The sequence below is a fragment of the Rhinolophus hipposideros genome (genome assembly GCF_964194185.1).
Source record: "Rhinolophus hipposideros genome assembly, chromosome: 19".
NCBI classification, from domain to species: Eukaryota; Metazoa; Chordata; class Mammalia; order Chiroptera; family Rhinolophidae; genus Rhinolophus; species Rhinolophus hipposideros.
This window is the reverse complement of record NC_138065.1, coordinates 40,786,464-40,807,634: the sequence shown is the minus strand read 5'-3', so window position 1 is coordinate 40,807,634 and position 21,171 is coordinate 40,786,464. Positions and strand designations below refer to the sequence as shown.

Genomic DNA, 21,171 nt, shown 5'->3' with positions numbered 1-21,171 from the left:
AGGAATTCTTGACTGGACACAAATCATAATCCAGATTACTCATCATCATCTTGATAATTTCTAACATTTTACATAACATAAAAAAACTATTAACAAAGAAAAAAAAACCCTCAATATTCCCAATACTCCTCATATCAAAGTTCTGATATTGAACAATCATTCATTCATTTATTTAAAAACCATCTGAAAACCTACTATATGCCAGGCACTATGATAAAAATACGCACTTCAAACAATTTAAAATGAACCTATTAAAGAGAGTTTTAAAAATAAACAAAATGAACTAAGTTTGCATTTTCAAATACCGTTTGTAAAAAAAGCATTAAGTGTATGTGAATCTGAACTCATAGTCACATCTTGCGTTGTTTCATTGTTCCCCTGAGGAAAGGGGTCAGGAATCGTTTTACCTGTCCTCGTGACTTCCAGTACGAACATCCTTCATGGCAGCAAATCCGCAAGGCACTCTAGCATATTTATTTAAATTTTCAATAAGTGTTTTCCCTACTTCAAGGTAGTAAGGGTCTCCTGTAGCCTATTAAAAAGGAGAATATATATATATGTATATATATATATATATATATATATAAAAAACATGTATCACCATATGCCTATTCATTTATCAAATATTTATTGAGCAGCTACTAGGTGCCAGGCATTGTAACAGGCAAGGGACCACAAACTATATAGAACCTAGCTCTGAAAATAAGCCATGGATCTGCTTTATGGAATTACTTAAACACACAATTAGAAAGCCATCCAATTGAATATCTTAGCCTTCAGATTAAATTTCTAAGGCCCAAAAAGGTTGCCTGATTGAAGGAAGGCAAGAAGCATGCTTTAGAAAGCAGCTCTAGAATATAAAATTTCTCTTTAAAGAAATGTTTTCATAAATATTTTGAAAAGCCATAAAACTTAGGTATGAATTCTGACATTTTTCAATTACTTTATGGACTAGATTAATAAGAACTGTGATATGCCCAACTATTATAACATTAAACAAGGACACTGAAAACCCAATTACTATTTTAAAGTAGATCTCCAACAGAGAACATGGGCTAAATAGCAAAAAGAATGGTAAATTAGCTTACTTTATACAAGAAGTAGGTACTTTCTGCAAATTCTGGCCTTAAAGGATGTTGAGCCCAATGTACCCTGAAATCTGTGGTAAATGCCTGGACCAAAAAAACATTCAAACAGACATAAAAAAGGGATTAAAAAAATAAACAAGTAGTTCTAGAATATATAGTATTACATAAATTGGATCATAAAAAAGCAAAAATAATTAAAATATCGATAACAATTTTCATCTATAAAATGAAAATTTTCATTGCTTGACATCATAATTCATTTTTGCTAAGGCTCCTATTTTTATCAATTAAATGGAATTATTTTTTTAATTTATCATTTTGGCTATTAGGAAGCTTAGGAAGAAACTATGAAACTGAGTATGGGTCCTGATAGTTCTACATAATTGTGTTGTCTTGTTTTTCCCTATCTCCATGTTTTTTCCCTCTAATTATTAAATCCCTAAGTTCTCATAAGTCTATTTTAGCGCGTTTTTTAAAAAAATTTGTTATAACAACCTCAAATCCTCTGTGAAATGAGACAGGCGTTATTTAAAAATAAAACTAGTCTCAATTCAATAACGGAGCCAACTATCATTTTAATTAAAATAAAAAAACTTTTATGGGAATCAAATAAAACTTCATTTGTGATAAGATGTATTCACTTGAATCTCAATTTACTCTGAGTGAATACAAACTGTCTACAATCACAGTCCTATGCACCTGAAGACTAATAAAACTATACTTTCTAAAACAAACACTTTAGGAAGCATTCTAAATTGGGGGAATACTTAGATATCTCACAGAGAGTAGTGAATAAGTAGGGACAGAACGAGGCCATATATGAATTAGGAAAATGTTAATGGTACATTTCTGGAAAGCCAAAGGTATGCTATTAAGATCTTCCCATACGAAGCTAGCAAGAATATTTATTATTGATATAATGTACAAAAACTAGGAGACTAATTCTCAGTCAGCCTGAGGCATTCCCCAAATTTCCAGGGAGCATGTGTTATCAGCAAGAGTATATTCAATGTATACTGTTTTCATAAAATAAACTTTAGAAAACAAAAGGTAAAAAGGTCTCCCTAGCTGGTGGGTACATGTAAAAGTTAGAATAAAACAATATGGAATGTCATGGACTAGAAAGGTTGAGAAATACTAATTTGGGACTTTTTTTTTACATAAAATAAATTGTCATCATTATCATAGATTTCTCTGAATACATAAAAAAAAACATATACAATACTACATAAACCAAAGAATTAATTAAATAAACGATTTAACCAGGAAAAAGTAAATAAAGAACAAAACAACCCTGAAGGTAACATTTCTATCTCTAAATCAGCAATTTACAGTATATGTACATTAGAATTCCAAAGATTGTTTGCTTACCTCTGGTAGAAAATTGTGTTTTTTAATCACCTGATATAACATTTCATGAGTTTCAATAGCAGGCCTAATATCCCCCTTTAAGACCTAGAAGTCAAAAACAACAACAAAATTACCTAAAATATAAGCTGATTTTTTAAAATCTGTAATCGTTATATAAACAGTAAAATGTAGATAACCACAATTTTGAAATGTGACTCTGTTTTGGTAATGCAATTTTAGAGATCACAAATGCACTTGATTATAACCATTTTATTTTAATATTAGGAAAATAGCAGTAGTGTTTTTTCATTTTTGTTTTTTTTACCTGCAAACCTGGAAAAAAAGCAAGCAAAGCATCCATCCACGTGCGTGCATTCAGCATCGGCTTGTGGATATGCACATCGAGTAGGAGAGGTGGCTGGCTGATGTACCGCATGATGGCATCGTAGTGCTAAAAGATCACAGTTATGTGTTCAGGACAGGATTTCATTAAACAAAGCATTTTATTAAACAGCACCGTGAAGAAATTAATCCTAAATTTACGTATATATTTATGAAGTAATTTTTGATGAACTATGTTCATTTTTCAATGATTTTAGATGGAAATCTTTCTAAAATACATTACATATACAACCCTGGGTTATTTAACTCTGATGCAGAATATTAAAGATTCCAGTTAATATGGGACCTTCAGAGGGGAGTAGATCCAAACCTGGCTATCCTGTGTGATTAGCCCATGGCTAGCACACTCTCGTGGCCCAATGATGCTCTTACGTCCTATTGAAATACAGTTATAGGCTTCTAAATTATAAAATTAGTTTCATTTTCCCTGTGTCTAGGAAGTTTGATCCCTTCTCAGCTAACATAATATTCTGCTCACCACCACCCAAACTAATACATCTAATCTGTTGCCACTATTATGGTGTGCTATGTCTGCCTTTCATACTCTTATAAACTCTTTTTCCCCTTCTTTTATCTTCTTCTAGGTATTTCTCTGCTATGACAACAACAGTTTGAGCTGTTGGAGCCAATGAATGATAAGGAGCCAACAAAAATAATATCCATCTGCATTCAGCTCAAGAAAATCTTGTTATAATCCAACTGATAACTTACTAGGACTCTTAACTAGTTTTTCTTCCTAACTCATCTATTACTTAATAACTATTAATGAGTACCTGCTACATGTTAAGGAACTGTTCTAATCACTCCACATACTTTAGCTCATTCAATCCTCTTAAAATCTCTATAAATAGTACTAGTACACCCATTTTGCGTATGAAGAACAGAGGCAAATAGCGTCAAGTTATTTGCCCAAAGTCATGAAACAAGTGGTCCAACCAGGATTTAAACCCTGGTAGGACAACTCCCGTACCTTACTATCTCATACTGTCTTATAGTAATGTGGGTGAACTAATGGATGGGCAAAAAAAATGGTAAACTATTCCAAAAAGAATACAAGGACACAGCTGCTATGTTTATGTATTAATTTCAGTTTCCTTCAGTTGAAATTGCATCACAATTCAATTGCACAAAGGTGATGTAATTAGGTTCAATAATTCTCCCCTGCACCCCTAAAACATTGCCTGTGGCTCTGACCCAGACTTAAGACTTGCAGACTAAAATGAATACGCACTGCCTTTTCCAAGTCTCCAAAGCCTCGCATACTTAGTGTGATCATGGACGAGGCCAAACGTCCAAGATTTAAAAAAAAAAAAAAAAAAGGAATCTAAAGGAGAAAACTATTTTATTCCAATAAATTATCTTCCTTGTATAAAAGAAGATTAGGTAGAACTCCTATATATGTATTGTCTTACTTGCCAGCAGATACTGAAAACTTCTGATGAGAGATGAAAATAAAACTACTCTGTAAACTAATTTTTGGAATGTAGGTAGCTTTTACCCTGTCCCTTTCCAACATCATCAGAAAATACTGACAAAAAATACCTTACTACACATGTAGAAATAACTATTTTTCAGAATGTCACTCAGATAATTGAGTTTCTATCAAAATCTGGCATTCAAATTAAATTGGTTCTGAAGTTAATACAAAATTGGATCAACTTACTGTATTAAATCTTTCCAGAAAACTGTCATCTCCAAGCAAGACATAGGCTTTCAATAGATATTCATAATAGGAATCAATGCCTGCTCCAACTCCACTATCTGTGGGAAACACATATAAATGTGATTCTTTATTAAACAAGTCAAACTTCTTTATAGTGTGTAAGTGAAAGTACTAGTACAGTTAAGAATAAAAAAATCAGTCTAAACATGAAACTGATTAAAGTAAAAAATTACACATTTACAGAAATATTACCCCTACTATATGAATAATAGTTCCTTTGCTAATAGTTCATAGTTAAAAAAAAATCGTACATTGCAAAGTTGGTTACAGAGGTCTTATTTAACAGCAGGAAATACTTGTTTTAAGAATTTTTTTAAAGCTCGTTTTCTCAGTGAGGAACTCCAGAGGAAGCACTAGAGAGTACAATTATGTATTTTTTTGATGAGAACTCAATCTTTAAAGTTATAATAGGTATGAAAACAAGACTGTTGCTGTTTGGAGGTGCCTGTTCTAATTGCGAAAAATGGCTACAATTGTTGGCTTCTTCCTCCAAGATCATCATAGAGGACCAAAGGGACAAAATAACCATAAGAAAACTAAGATACCTGATGGCAGGGGGAGGGAGTGAGGGAGAAAAAAGAGGGAGGTTTTGGCCTGGAACGGAAGGCAGCCAGGCATGGCTGTGGAAGCATCAAATAGAAAGGAAACTACTGCAGTGTTGCTCTTGCTTCTCTATCACTTCCTTAAGACACAATGTCTCCTCCCACACCTGCTACAACTCAGAGCTGTGCTCCAGGAGTCCTCAGGAGTAAAAGCAGGGCGGCACAGAAGCCCTCTATTCAGGAAATGAATAAATGAGGTGGGAAATAACTTCGGACATTCTCTTCCCTACCTTTTCCCCTCCAAACTCCTAAGGCTGGTGAATTACAATCTAAATTATAGTTACAATCTCAGAAATCCCTGTACCCAGGGAAAACTCCAGGTCAATTAAATCAGAACCTCTAGGGGTCCAGGCATTTGTATTTTAAAAAACTTCTTAGAACTCATTCCTAAGATCACTGTGTTGATAGGAATTGGGATCTGACCTTCACAAAAAGTACGTGACAAGGGAACATGAACTTATAGGTCGAAAACACTTAAGAAGCATGACTTTTTAAAAAGAGAAAATATTAGAATAAGAGTTTATCAGAAGAAGAAATATTAGACTAGGCAAACCCAAAATTTTATATTAGCCTAATAAACATACTAAAGAGACAGGGAAGAGATTAGCAAATAAAATATGAGAAAATGTTTTAAATCAAGCAGAAATATATGGAATAAAAAATATAACAGTCAAAGTAACATAATAGATGGAACATAAAGCAGTAATGATATAGCTGAGGAACAGATTAGCAAACTAGAAGACTATATGCAGTGTTTCCCCGAAAATAAGACCTAATCGGAAAATAAGCCCTAGCATGATTTTTCAGGATGACAGCTCTGAACATAAGGGCTAATGCGTCTTTTGGAGCAAAAATTAATATAAGACCCAGTCTTATTTTCCGGGAAACATGGTAGTAATCTTCTAGAAGAAAAAAAGAAAACATAAAAGTTAAGACATATGGAGGATAGAAATAGAAGTGACTTAGATAATAGGAACTTCAAAATGGGGATAAATAAAAATGAAAAGGATGAAATGTCTAAAAAATGAAGATCAATTTTTCAGCTATTAAAAACATGGAGATTTTAAATAGAAAGGGCCCCACAGAATACCAAAAGGAGATAAAGAAAATTCTACACCTAAAATTATAACAACATTTTTAGAAATTTCTTTTTGCCTTTGATAGTCTTAATCTTTCAGAGAGAAAGAGTAGATCACATACAAGGGCATAAAAATCAGTATATCATCAGATTTTTAACCGGACATAAGAAGACAATAGAGTTGTATTTTCAAAGACATGAAAGAAAAGAACTCAAAAATAAAATTATATATAGCCAAACTGTCACTCAACTATGAAAACATAGTAAAATTAGTGTTAGGCATAGAAGGCCTCAGAAGCTATTAAAAATCACTGAAAACAGTTTGGGATAAATACTTAAATAAGAGACAAATCTAAGAGATGCTGTGAACAACATACAAAATACAAGTGACCCAATACCTTGATAAAGTTTGTTATCTTTAAAAAGAGAGGGGATAAGACCAAAAGAAAAAAGAGAAAACATGTTCATAATGAATAAGAACTAAATATCTACATGATATCAACATAAATGGGGGGATGAGGTTTGGAGCATGGGTGGGGGAATCAAAGGGATAGGAAAGCATGCTAAAGTTCATGTCTTACTAGAAGGCAAATATAGGATTCAATTAAAAACAAAAGGATTAAAAAGAAACAGAAAAGGTAGAACAAACTGAAATAATCAGACAGTATAAATATGTCCAAATATATTGCAGAAGTAGGGAGAGTCAAGGATCATATGCAGAAGTAATAGGTTGTCAAGTAAGTTACTTTTGTAATGGATGGTCCACTTGTGGGTGCTTGTTACAAATATTAAAAATGATTAAGTAAAATGGGTCATGCATGGACCAATGATGAGTGTCATAAGTCAAAGATTATAACTGATTTAAAACTAATTATGATTAATTATTGCACGACTTCCAAAGCAGATTAAAAAAAGAAATTGCAGAATTCTGAACCCAGTATTCAGATTAGTTTCAGGAACCATTTAGATAAAACTTAGAAAAATTTTATACAATACTGAAAAGAGGCAATAATTTCACTTTAATGTGTTCAAATAAATAATTATCTTAATTTATTTAAATATAGGCAGTTATTTTTATAATTTTGTATGTAACACCATAAGCCTTTTGGAAAACAGAGAAAGATGCAAACAAGATCATTTCATTAGGAATATTCTAGTATATTTCCATTCATCTATGCTTGTTTTACAGGAGTGTCTTATAAAGATAAAATCATATTCTTTATACAATCCTATATGCTGTTGGTTCATATAAGATTATTTGTCTCAATTTTAATAAGAATGGGTGGTAACATTGTCAAATATAGGTTTCCACTTAACTAAAACAGGATGTGAGATGGCTAAGGTATTCTGATTCCTTAGTTCTCAAAGAAATTAATTCTAGTGTTTCATCTATACTCTCTATCTATGATGCTATAACCCAAGCTAAGATATGAAACAGAACACTAAATCATCTAGAAATAATGTGCAATTATCAGGCACATTGAAGAAGAAACTATGCTTTATACTGTCCCACAGATTAACAAATGAAAATTCTTTATTTCCCAACCATTCAGAGGATGTGAAGGCTTCACTTAAAAATGCCCAACTTACATACCTTTTCGTACCCAATCGCCAGTATGAATATTTATAGTCACACCCACTAAATTACTACTTCGCTGTCTTTTTTCCCAGAGAAAATCAAGAGCTTTTCTTGCATATTCCTATAATTAAAAAAAGGAAAAGCACACTTGAAGAATATCATGTTTCTGGCCAACAGGAAACAAAGAAACAAAAATCAAAGGCCCATAACATATTTGAAGGGTTAACTAAAATTCATTAGATAACCATTAATATATATTAAATTTCCTTACAAGTCAAATCTTGGCTCTTTTTCAGCCAATCAAGTCTAGTTAAAAAGAATGACTAACATGCTACTTAGTGGCAGTGCTCTCACTTTGAAACCATCCATGTTCATCTACTTTTGTAGTACAGATTCACATTCACGCACGTAATATTACATTACATTCATTGCTGACATAAATGCACTTGTTAAAATAATTTTTATCATTTAAATGCAAAGTGAAAATCTCCTTAGATAATCTTATTTAGAAAATTGGAAGAGAATTTCAAAGCTGGTACTATCCTTGAAACACCAAGTCATTTCAGATCCCCCTTTTTAAAAAGCATGCAACTTTGTTAGAGAAGAGTAAGTAAAACAACTAGTATTTATTTGCCAACCAAATTTTTAATCTTATGATAACATTTTCTTTTCTTTTTTCCCCCATTTATTTTTATCCACTGGATACTAAATTAAAATAACTTCTGATCAAATTCTTGGCTTTCGATGAAAAAGATGTTACAGAACATAAAAGCGAAGGACATGCTCAGGAGAGTTTCTAAGTCAAAAATTAATTTCAGAGCATGAGCCTATTTAGCATTGCAGAAGTACTTCTACAAAAGAAAAAAATCATCAAATCAATTTGTCACTTTGCAGATTTAAAAGGAGAATGTAAAATCATTTTAATTCTTGATTTAAACTACTTATGCTGATTTTTTAAAACAAAGCAGATTACAACTTTAATCACATGCTATATTTTCAAAGCTGGAAACTTGCATACAGATAATATTTCTCCTATCTTAAGGTAAGAAAACAGGACCAGTGAAATCAAAGAGTCAACCAAAATTTAAAACTGAGTTATAAAACAATTAGTATGAGAATTCAGATCTCTTTATATAGTCAGCAAACTTTTTCTGACAAGAGGCAGATAGCAAATATTTCAGGCATTAATGGGTCACACAGTCACTGTCACAATTATTCAACTGTAGCACAAATGCAGCCATAGACAAAATAAATATATGAGCTTCATGGCGGTGTTCAATAAAAACAGGCAATGGCTGGATCTGACCCAGAGACTGTGGTTTTACCAACCCTGTCTTAGACTGATGCTCTATCAATTGCATCAGATTGTTTCTCTCATAGTCAATTACTGTACATTCAGCAGTTTTAAAAAAATCATGATTTTCAACAGATTTACTCATAGATACAAAATAGCCCAGGGGAAAGAGTGTGGGTTTTGACTTCAAAAAGGCATGGATTCTAATTCCACTTCCACTCATTCACCCACTAGCTGCGCATCTCATCCTCTTTGAGCCTCCTTTTCCTCACCTGCAAATGTATCAGTATCTCTCAGAGTTTGTAGTTCCAATCAGACTACATGCAAAAGTGACTACACTTTTTAATAAAGGGAAAATGTTAGTCAACAAGGTATAGAATAAAAATTAAGCCAAACATGATAAATCTGTCCTGACGACACTCTGAACACAGATACACACCAAGACCATTTGACTTGTTTTATTTACCCTCAGGTCCAATGTTGCTAATGTTGGTTTATATTCCCTATATCTGCTTGCTCTATGTGTGCCATTTGATGCATTTTAAAAAATTCTCCTAAGTCGTATGTTTAAATAGGGGGTATTTTGTGTTACTATTGCACTCCAATGAGAAGCTTAAACAATTAGATAAAATAAAAAGTGTGAGACATAGCTAGTCCACAACAAAATACTTGGGGAACAGTAAGTCTCTTGCATAATGAATAAAACTTCCCTTGGAATAAACAAACTTACAACTAAGTCTCTAAGTCAAGACTTGAGTACAAAAATTTCCCTGTGTTTCAGATTAGGGAAATTTTCAGAAATGCAACAGATCATGTATAAGTCTAACAAATGAAACACAGAGACATAGTATTTCATATAAGACATTTGTGATATCAGGTTCACGTAAGTAATATAGCTAAAAAATCTTCTAAAAATAAACCCAGACATTTATAGTTTGTGAAAAAATGCAAAGTTGTATTTAATATATCTACCTCATGATGACTTCCATGTTTCTGACAAAAACTGTGATGGGATTTAGACAAAAGTTGACTGAAACAGCAGTAATCCTCCAACTGATAATCCTAATACTTGACGAATGAAGAAAAGATACAAACTTCGTTATGCCCAATACCCAGGAGATCAAAGACTATGGAAAGCAAACCTCAAATATTGTTGCTCCTGTGAATCGACTTAAAGCAGCAAACTCGAGGATCAAGGTACCTGCACACGCTGTACAGGTATCGGTCTCAGTGCCTGTCCGAGCTTCTGGTTTTCTGATACCGAACTTTAAATTAATCTAAATAAAGCCAGAAGATTACAATTAGCAATTATCAAGAGGTAATGGCTCCAACTGACAAACTGTAAGGAATTCTGAAAGTTAAAAGACACTTAGTACAACAGGGAGATTTCAACTTCTGAGGGTGGAGTAATTTGATAAAAGTTATGTTTTAGTAAGATTAATTTTTGAAGTGTCTGAAGGATAAACCAGACAGAAAAGAGTAAGATGGGCACTGACAATAGTCTAGGAATTAAATTGTACTGGTTTCAACTAGCAGAGCAGCAGTAAGAAAACAAAAAAGTTAACAGAGCTTGGTAATGGCTGAGATGTCTGACTTGGATAAGAGGAAGAGAATAATAGTGTTAATAATGAATGAAATCAATCAGGAGAGAGTTCTTTCTATGGTCAATGGCTTCTTTCCGTCTGCTTTAAATATAACATTTATTCCTTGGGGGTAAAAAAACCCACAAAACTCCTTCAAACGACTCTGCGGCTAAGCTTCTTTACCAACATAGAAGAAATCTCAAAATGAATGGTTCTGTACTTTCATCAATTTGGAATCCTTCTTTCCCCTTTATTTTACCACATTATACCCTTCAAGGCTCTCTCTGCACCTAATTCACATGTTTTTTAGAACATCTCTTTTTGAAGCTCTTCTTTTTAAGATTTTCTAATAACCTCCACTACTTTGTGGTCTCTGAACATTCTCCTTTGTACCGCCCCATTTCCTCCTCGATCCCCTATGATCTGTGTTCTCGCCATAACCTCTCCTCTAGAGTCAACACCTATTCTCACTGCTTCAAATATATCTTCTGCACAAATAATTCTGCGCCCAAATTCGAGTCTGGCATCTGTTTCTTCCTTCTGCAGCATAATTTAATCTGTTATGCAGTGACACATAAAGGCTTAAATTAATCTAAATTCTCACACTACTAAATGCAAATTAATTGAAATGTCAATATAAATTTGTTATGCAGCTACAAAGTACTTTTCTGCAGCCTCAAGCAGGTGAGAAACAATGGCTCCCATCACAAAAACTCATTGTTTTCGTTGTTGTTGTTAGTTTTTTTTAGCAAAGGAAGTATACAAAGACTGCCATATTTTTCAGAAGTACTTACTCTTGGATAAGGAAGGCCACTGGTAGTATTGAAAGCTGGTAAAAGTTTGTAACCCAATTGCTTTGCCATTTGAAGAAGTTCATCATTGTACCACTGCATGTACTCCCCTTTTTCTTTGAGCATGATTGCCAATGAGTGTCCACCCAAAAGACCTCTGCAATCACAGAAATGAAACATTATCCACATTTTACAGATACTTAAAAGTTGCCGCCTAAAAACATGTCAGTATCTTGTTATCAGCAACTTAGCACACATAAGGAAAGACTACAGAAGAACTTATTTATTTAACGATGGCCTACTCATTTTATGACAAACCATTATAATCACATAGCCAGTATAAAAAAAAAAAACACAGATGTTCTGTGTTGTAAAGTGTCTGGAATTCTTAAATGCCTCAAATTTTCTCAAAGAACATCTTAGAAGCCACTTATTTTCACAAATTTGACAAAGTTAATATTTAACAAAATTTAAATTTAATTATATCATGAAATCTTTAACTCTTAGTACAATACTAAAAAATAAATAAAAACCAACTCCCTACTCTGCACTAAATGTAAGATTAATAAACTCCGTTAAAATGATTCTGTACTTTCTATACATAGAAAGTACATAACTATTCTTAAATTCAATTCTTAAATTGACTATTCTTAAATTATTTTGTACATAACTATTTCTTAAATTCAAGTGAACAGACTCCTTTTGTCTGACAAAAGGAAATGAGATACAATAACACAACAGTAGCCATTAAATATACAAGTTGAATAATGTTGAAACTTGAATTAATAAATCCCGTAATTCCGTATGTCTAAATGTTCCAAGAGCATTTCAAACTGTGTGGTTGAGAGGTAATCCTATGAATTGCTTCGTTTGGCTTGAAGAGGTGCTGGCTAAGGTTAGCCAACGATGCCGCTAGTGAAAAACTTGTGACGAAGCTAAGATGCAAATGTCCAACCTAGAGTCCTTTTTTAACAATAGTTGAGTCTGCAACTATTTCCAAAGCCTGCTGCTGTGTGTGCCTGACACAATGCAAGGTCATTCCATAGCCTCTGTGTTTCATAATGTCCTAACTTTTATCTTTTAACACAAGAAATGTCTTGCTTTGCTACCATCAAGAAATAAACAGTATACCCAAAGCTTGTCTATCATTAAAGTTATACAGCACAATCCCGTCTTACATACTTACCCAAGAACTCTGATGTTTGTTTCAAAGACTGATACAACTACATCATTATCTAAATTAACATCTCTTAAAACTTTTCTCACCGCATCTTCAAATTCTTTAGTTTTATTTAATACCTAGAAGAAAATTACGAAAATAAAGCTATTTATACAAAATCAAAGAAAAATATCCCCAGAATTTGCTACTAAAAGCAAGTTAACATCTTAAGATTCTAAAAAGTGACACATACAAAATATTTCCCTTAGACATAATAAAATTATGATAATACCTAAAACTGAAAAAAAAAAAGTACCTAATTATAATATAGGGAATTTCTATATACTTCAGACACACTAGACACACTTAGACACACTGACATGTCACAAGGATTTTAAACAATCATTATCAGAACTCTTAACTGGTTTCTTTATAACCCATGACCTAGGGCTACGTGAGGTGAGCACTACTGGGATTTGGTTTCTAAGTAAAAACAAAACAAAAAAACATCCTATTCACCAAACTTCATTTTAAAAGTTGCTTCCTCTCAGAAGAAACCACATCCTTCAGGGGACGATTGACTAACCCTAAACCCTATGCCACCTGCCACCTTCACTCCATGGATGCCCAGCCCTGACTAAGAAGGCCGTACAACGTGTGGTCAAGAGCAAGGCCTGATTGGAATTTTGGTTCCTTCACTCACCACCTGTCTAATCCCAGTCAAGTTAATTCCAACTCCGAGCCTGTTCCTTCATCAACACAAAGAGGAAATAACTGTTCTCATAGGGTTGTTTAAATGGGATAACGTACGTAAAGTACATTTAGTAGAGTGCCTGACTTAATAAGTACTTAATACATTACTATTATTGTCACTATTACCACGAGGGTCTAGAATCTAAGCTAAGAACTCTGTAGATTCTTGTAATAACTCCATGAAGGGTCACTGTCACTACACAGGTTGCTTTGCTTTTTCAGTCTAAATCAAGACCACACAATCAGATTTAGATCCTAAATCCATTAAAAGTAGTTATCTTTACTTGACTGTTTAATATTTTTGTTTGATAAAATTGTTAGTGCTTTTTCACTTGATTTGATACTTTCACTAAAAATTCTAATTTAGGTTAGGTAAGAGTACCTGACTTTTTAATATCATGTTGTTAATCTTACTCTTCGTTTTAGGTCTATCGCCTAAGAATTACTCCAAAGAATAGTACCAATGCTGTTTGTTACAAAGGAAACTAAAAATGGGAAGACAATTCTCTTTGCCCATAATTAGCTAGAAAATTCAATCTAACAGCTCCATTAATTAATGAGTTTCTTGAGCTCCTAGCTGATAACAAAGAATGAATTCAGGTCTCTTCCTTTTCCCCATTATCTTTGTTTCAATATCTTTCTACCGATTTCATGGTAATGATAAATTTAAAGGTAAATTTAAAGTTTCAGTGACTGACTTAATTATAAAAAACAGAAACTAGGTAGCTAGAGTTAGGAACAACAGTTTAAATTTAAAGATCAATCTATGACAACAGAAATTCTACATAACATTTTACGGCAAGACCAAAATAAAAATTTATGGTTTTGTGTACAAGTAATATGTCCTATTAATGTTTTCAAATAAATAAATCATAAAGTGAAAAAACAATCACAAAGGCAAAGTAAATTAGAAATATTAATATTCGTATTGATAAAATGTATAAGATAGCATTCCTTCTAAATGTAGGAAAAAACTCAAATTATTAATTTCTTTTCTTTTGGTTCTATTTAAATTAAAAAGTAAATATTTAAGATAATAAAAATTCAAAATGAATTTGACTATTTCAAAATTATGATGGTATGCAATAAGTTACTTAGGTTATTCCCACTATGAAAGACCGAAGTCTGAAGAGTTTATAAAGTCTCATTTTTTAAATGTTATAAGACGCTATCAGTCTTTTTTTCTGACTCTTCTTGAGGACAGCTTCACCAATAGGAGTTACTTATCTGAACCAAAGATCAGTAAGAAATAATATAATTAACAGGGCCCTCTGATATCTAGTCTAGGCCCTTCTGAGGTGAAACAGGGGCCCAGAGAAGTTAAGTAATGCGGCCAAGGTCACACCCGTCAGTGTTACGTGATTCCCGTTTGTTACTCCAGCCGCAAGGAGCCAGAACTCAGGCCCCACTGCACACGCCGAGCGGCACCAGCAGCACCACCAAGTGGCAGCTTACTGCAAACACAGACCCTTGCGTCCCACCTGCACTCCGCTGGATCAGAGTCCACATTTTAGCAAGATCTCTAGGTGACTTACACACTGAAGTTTAAAAAGTACTGCATCATTATACAGTGCTTCTAAAACTTTAGCATACATCAGACTCATCTGGAAGCTTGTTAAAAACAGGCTACTTGGGCCTCGGTCCCACTTTCTGACTCAGTGCTTCTGGGATCAGGCCCTCCAATTTACATTTCAAAAAAGTTGTCAGGTGATGCGGATGCTCCTGGCCTGGGATCCATCCCAGTTTGAGAACCAATGGCAAAGTGTATCATCGGTATAACTTCAAGGATGTGACCTTTATGATAATTAATTTGGAGACCAACGGATTTCTAAACACAGGAAAGTGATGCAGCCGGGAACCACATTGTCTCATTCATTTCTGGTAACATGTTTTTAAAACACGTATGATACCTGAGGTCCATGTTCAACCAAGGGCTTACAGAGAGACAATGGGAACTTGCTATGTGGAAGGATAAAGCCAAGATGACAGAATGAAAAACAGACTTAGGTCCATCTCTGGTCTTTCCTACCACACAGCACTGCTCCTCACTCCCTCCATATCAAGACAGACTTCATGTGCGTAGCTCACCTACAGCTAAAAGTAAATAACACCATTTAGTTCTCCCAGGTAATTTGTGCCTCCCAGGATATTATGTTTATCTTTTCCTCTTCCCCTATTATAGCAAATCACCTAGGACCACTAAACCAAAAATAAGGCATACAATATTCTTTCTCATTCTCATAATCATTATAACAGAGTTCACACATTCCTTTAATCTATGAAAATTATGTCTCAACTTTTGAAACCCTGACTTAGCTAAAAAGGTCTAAACAATCATGGTCTTTTCAACAAAAAGGTCTTCTCAATCATGGCTGCATTTTATAAACAAACAGAAGCTTTAGAGGAATAAATAACAATGTCCAGTCCAACTCCAGACAATTAAATAACGAGGGAGAGGGGCACTTTTTTTCAAAACTTCATAGGCAATCCTCCTAAGGTGCTGGTATAGTTGAGAATCTCTGACAAAGAAAGAAGGGGGAGGGTGAGTGACAGAAAGAGACGGAGGGAGGGAGGGAAGAAGGGAGAGAAAGGAGAAGGGGAGGGAGGGAAGGAAGGAGGGAGAAGGAAGAGAAAAAAGAGAAAGAGGGAGAAGGAGAAGGAGAGAAAAAAGAGGGAGGAAGGAAGGAAAGGGAAAAAAAGTAACAGCTGAAAGAAGAATACGTTGGGAAGAAAAGCCTGGTTCTGAAAAACTTCTGCCACCCTCAAAGATATTTGTTTTATGTTTTTTTAAAAAATATTAATCTGTACTTGAGATATTAACTCAAAAATTGAGAAATATGCCTTAAGGAAAATCCTGAAACATGCCTACTTTTATACCATAAATGATCTAAGAGTAAAAACGATTATAGAAAGATACTATATGTAGAAACCATGATATCTAGAACTCAATCTTTTCCCTCTGCCATCACAAACCATCCCCAACCAGAATGAAGTAAAACGATTTTGTACCCCATGAGGTTGAAAAGGAGTATCAAGAAGTGATCACCTGGTGCTAAAACTCACTGCTGGGAAAAATATAAATTTTTTTAAATAACACAACATATAAAAATTTTAATTTCACAATTTCAGTTTCATTGTGGTATGTCATCCTAGAACAAGACTATCAATGGTATTTTCTAGAATTACTTTCTTCCAATAGCTTTAACCTTCTTGTCCAAAGGGAAACACCCTTCTGCACTAAGGTGCCACTACATAAGCAGACATACCTATAAATTATTTGAGTATCTCCACGGTTCTACATAATTTTACCTGACGTTCATGTGACATGATTAACTCAATAGTGTGGAAGATTAGAACATTTTAAATTCTGAAGGCTTCCGTTTCAGCCTTACCATGTAATGATTATATTCATAATCCTTGAGTGTGCATATTATGAAATTTATAAAATAAGTAAATTCAAGAAGAATCAAACCTACCACAAGAGTGTCCAAAGAATCAATCAGAGTCAGGGAAAATCTAAGAAACAAGTATAACGAGAAATAAAACATTAGAATTCTGAATATTTTATCCATGAATATATTAGCAGACATATCTGTATCCTATTGATGGGCAATTTCTATTAACTATTAATAGTACTCAAAGCATCTCTAGTACAATGTAACCTATAAAAGACTGAAAGAACCTGAAAGCCTTAACATTATATTTATTTCAGCCTACTTACACATCCTTCAAAATGAACAGAAATATTCATTAGCTCTTTTTAAAGCAAATGCAAATATTAAAGCATCAACATCTTATAATATGTCAATGGCTCTCTATATATTTTAAAAGTTACATCCATCTTAATAAACAACTCAACTTTTCACTGATTTTAAAAGGTAAACTGATTAATTTTTTATGAAAGGTAACAGAGGGAATAAAGGAACTTAATGTAATACTTATAGCAGCCTTTGAAATTTAACCACAATAATCTCAAGATCCAACTATGTTGTCGCAAATGGTACTATTTCATCTTTTCTTATGGCATCATGTTAAGCGAAATAAGTCAGACAGAAAAGGTCAAGAACCATATGACTTCACTGATATGTGGTATACGAGACTAAAAACAACAAAAGAATAAGACAAACAAATGAGAAACAAAAACGCATAGACACAGACAATAGTTTAGTGGTTACCAGAGGGTACGGGGAGGGAGAGGGGTGGTAGAGGAGGGTAAAGGGGGTCAAACATATGGTGATGGAAGGAGAACTGACTCTGGGTAGTGAACACACAATGTGATATATAGATGATCTATTAACAGAATTGTACACCTGAAATCTATGTAACTTTACTAACAATTGTCACCACAATAAACTTTAATTAAAAAAAGAAATAAAGAAATTGAACCAATCCCCAGAACTACGACTGTACATTGCCTCCCTGAGCCGAGACTTGGGAACTCGGAGATGCCCTGCTATCCCAGTGCCAACACTCACTTTCCCAAGGCATCGTCAACATCACCCCGACTTGGCTCCTGGCCTCTGACACGACCTCTGCAGGTTAAAGGCATCAGTTCATCAGCTGGGTAAGCATGTTCCTGCAAGGAAAATCTTAGTGAGTCACTGCGGAAAGTAAGAGAAAGCACACATCATTTAGAGAACATAACCTTTTCATGGCTATTTTTAAATAAAGGAAAATAAAGGTTAGTCAAAAAGTTCTACTTTCCTTACAGTCTATTTAAAAAAAAACAAACACATTTTAAATTATAAATGTTATATGTGCTTGGGGGAAAAAATAAGAAAATATTTCTTTAAAAATCTGTACTCTGCTTCCCCTCCACCCAACCTCACTCTCCAGACGTAACTAGTTAAGATTGGCATTTACCCTTCCAGATTTAGCCACATACATTAAAATATATGCACATATATCATTTTAAAATTTTATGTACAAACAGGTGCTCATTGCTCTACAATTTGTTTACTTAAATCATGGTGGGGTTTTTCCATGCTATAATTTTATAGATGTATTTTATTGTTAGTAACTGCAAAGTGATACTTTAATATTAGCTAGTGTTATTTGAGTACTTATGTTCTATGCACTGTTCTATACACTTTAGTTCATTTAATTATTACACAGCCCTCTGACACAGATTCAGTTATCTCCATTTTAGAGATGAAAAAATTGAGGTCAAAAGAAACTAAGTAAACCAACGTAATGCAACGAGTAAATGACGGATCCAAAATTCAAACCTGGCTGCCTGACTCCAGAGCCTATACACTTCATAGTACCTTTTCCTCAAAGTATTCCAAAGTACAGATATGCTAAAATTTATTTTTTTATTCTTCTACTCATGAACACGTAGGTTGAACTCAATCTTTCACTACATCAGCAATGCTGCAATAAACATCTATATGCATATATCTTTTGTACATATGCGTGTATTGCTATTGATTAGATCCCTAGAAACAGACCCAATGGGTCAAAGACATGGATATTTAAAATGTGATAGCTGCTATCACACTGAAGACACTCTTCCTTGTTCCTCCTATACTTGTATGCCCATGATTCTTAATTTTTGAAGTTCAGCCAAAATATTCCTGATTCTATGTCCATCTCTATACAACTCAATTATCTAGATTCCAAACTCATAGCACATTAGCAGCAGAAAAATAGAATAGAGACCAGGAACACTAAACACGCGGTCAACAGAAAGGGAAAGACCCTCCCCCTAAAAACTAAAGTAGGCTAAAGAATACAAAAAGCATAGAAGACTGCAACCCTTCAGCTATTAAAAAAAGTTCATGGTCTGTAATGATTCATGTCCCAAGGAAAGGATTTCAGGCAACAAATGTTTTGATGTAATTAGAATCCACATGCAGCTACCAAATTCTGAATTCAACATTTTACAATTTTCATGTTACATATAATTTTAGTATACATTCCTAATTATTTTACATTTGTCTTTTACATGTCAAGTTTCTAACTCCTTTTTCAGTGTTATTTCCAATGGAACTGTGATTTGCCAGAATGCACACTATTTTTATTGCTTTACATATTTAACACATATAAAAAACACTTAGAATTCAGGAAATTGTATTTTTCACATTTGCCGATGTATTTTGAGAGATACTTTGTAAGAGATCATTCAAATGTTATTAAAGAGTTGCTCTAAAATCAAGAGTTATTTAAACCACAGCTTAAAAACCTTCATAATATTTTTGGGTTTTGCAGCACACATACATATATATAAACACTGTTGTCTGAAATTAAATATGAAACTCAAACCCTAAGCTTATCCAGATAAGAAAAATATTAGTAGCAACTGCAAACCAGAATAATGAAATAAAGTAGTTTGGAACCAGGTGTAAAAATACTTTGTGCCCCTGTTTCAAGATTAAGGATAAAAACAAAACCACAGCCTCTTCTTTGGTTTAACCACAAAACGAACTACAGTTAGTTTGCATAAATCCAGAATAATGCATACATGGCAAAGAGCCGTATTACGCTGCAAACATCCTGGCTGTTTGAGGTACAGTAATACTTTCTGTTTACAATGTATTGCCAGGACTAGGGATGAGTAATTCATATTGCTATGACTCAGAGTCATGAAAAACATTTAATAATTATCACTCAGAAATAAAACTCAGGTGACAGAAGAGTTCAATATGAATTAAGTAGAACATACACATTAAACACAACATGAATTAAATAGAACATCAAAAAATTGATCTACAGATTCTAAAAGCAAGAGCAAAAACATAAAGTAAAACAAAACACAACAGGGGCCGGCTCGGTGGCTCAGGCGATTACAGCTCCATGCTCCTAACTCTGAAGGCTGCCGGTTCTATTTCCACATGGGCCAGCGGGCTCTCAATCACAAGGTTGCCGTTGGATTCCTCGACTTCCACAAGGGATGGTGGGCAGTGCCCCCCTGCAACTAAGATTGAACAGGGCACCTTGAGCTGAGCTGCCGCTGAGCTCCTGGATGGCTCAGTTGGTTGGAGTGCGTCCTCTCAACCACAAGGTAGACGGTTCGACTCCCTCAAAGGATGGTGGGCTGTGCCCCCTGCAACTAGCAACGACAACTGGACCTGGAGCTGAATGGCACCCTCCACAACTAAGACTGAAAGGACAACAACTTGACTTGGAAAAAAGTCCTGGAAGTACACACTGTTCCCCGACAAAGTCCTGTTCCCCTTCCCCAATAAAATCTTTAAAAAAAAACGCAACACAACAGACTCTCCACATCAGATTCTAAATTTACTAGAGCTCTGAAGTGATATAACTGTCTGAAAACACTCAAGTCAAAGCAGTATCAGAAACCGACTTTTTATAAAACCAATCCCCAAAATTAGGCAAAGGGAAAAGACTTTATTTTACTAAAAGCAGTAATAAAACAAAAGCAATATTTATAAAAGTGAGTTCCTGAAAATATCAAATTTATTTAATTTCCAATAAAGTTATGTACATTTTTAAATGTTTTATTCCAGATCCTTATTGTTAAGCACCTTCCTCGAGACAGATAAAATATTCCTTCCTAAAATACAAAGTATTATTTAATAAACCACTGATCACATACTGATATAGCATATACTAATTAAAGATTGAACTTGAACAAGTTATCAGTTCTCCTTTCATTCCAGGTCAGATTTTCCTATTCCCTTTTGTTCACTATTTATATTCACTTAGTAAACCATTTTTCAGATATTTAAGACTGCACTTATTTGGATTTGATCAATGATAAAATAAATCAAAATTATGAAATGTTATATGAAATAATGTTATAATGA

At 33.9% G+C, this 21,171-nt stretch overlaps 1 protein-coding gene across 5 annotated transcripts in view; it reads right to left on the bottom strand.

Moving 5' to 3' along the window:
- The window catches only part of EDEM3 (ER degradation enhancing alpha-mannosidase like protein 3), a 54,190-nt gene that overhangs the window by 22,493 nt on the left and 10,526 nt on the right, over window positions 1-21,171 (bottom strand). For all 5 annotated transcript variants that reach the window (XM_081025210.1, XM_081025206.1, XM_081025208.1 and 2 more), the window contains exons 3-13: window positions 17,878-17,978; window positions 16,879-16,918; window positions 12,677-12,789; window positions 11,494-11,647; window positions 10,259-10,393; window positions 7,838-7,943; window positions 4,504-4,601; window positions 2,764-2,889; window positions 2,460-2,543; window positions 1,089-1,172; window positions 408-532 (exon numbers count right to left, since the gene is read on the bottom strand). In XM_081025210.1, the coding sequence (XP_080881336.1) occupies window positions 408-532; window positions 1,089-1,172; window positions 2,460-2,543; window positions 2,764-2,889; window positions 4,504-4,601; window positions 7,838-7,943; window positions 10,259-10,393; window positions 11,494-11,647; window positions 12,677-12,789; window positions 16,879-16,918; window positions 17,878-17,978 (1,166 nt within the window). The remainder of the gene's footprint in view (window positions 1-407; window positions 533-1,088; window positions 1,173-2,459; window positions 2,544-2,763; window positions 2,890-4,503; window positions 4,602-7,837; window positions 7,944-10,258; window positions 10,394-11,493; window positions 11,648-12,676; window positions 12,790-16,878; window positions 16,919-17,877; window positions 17,979-21,171) is intronic.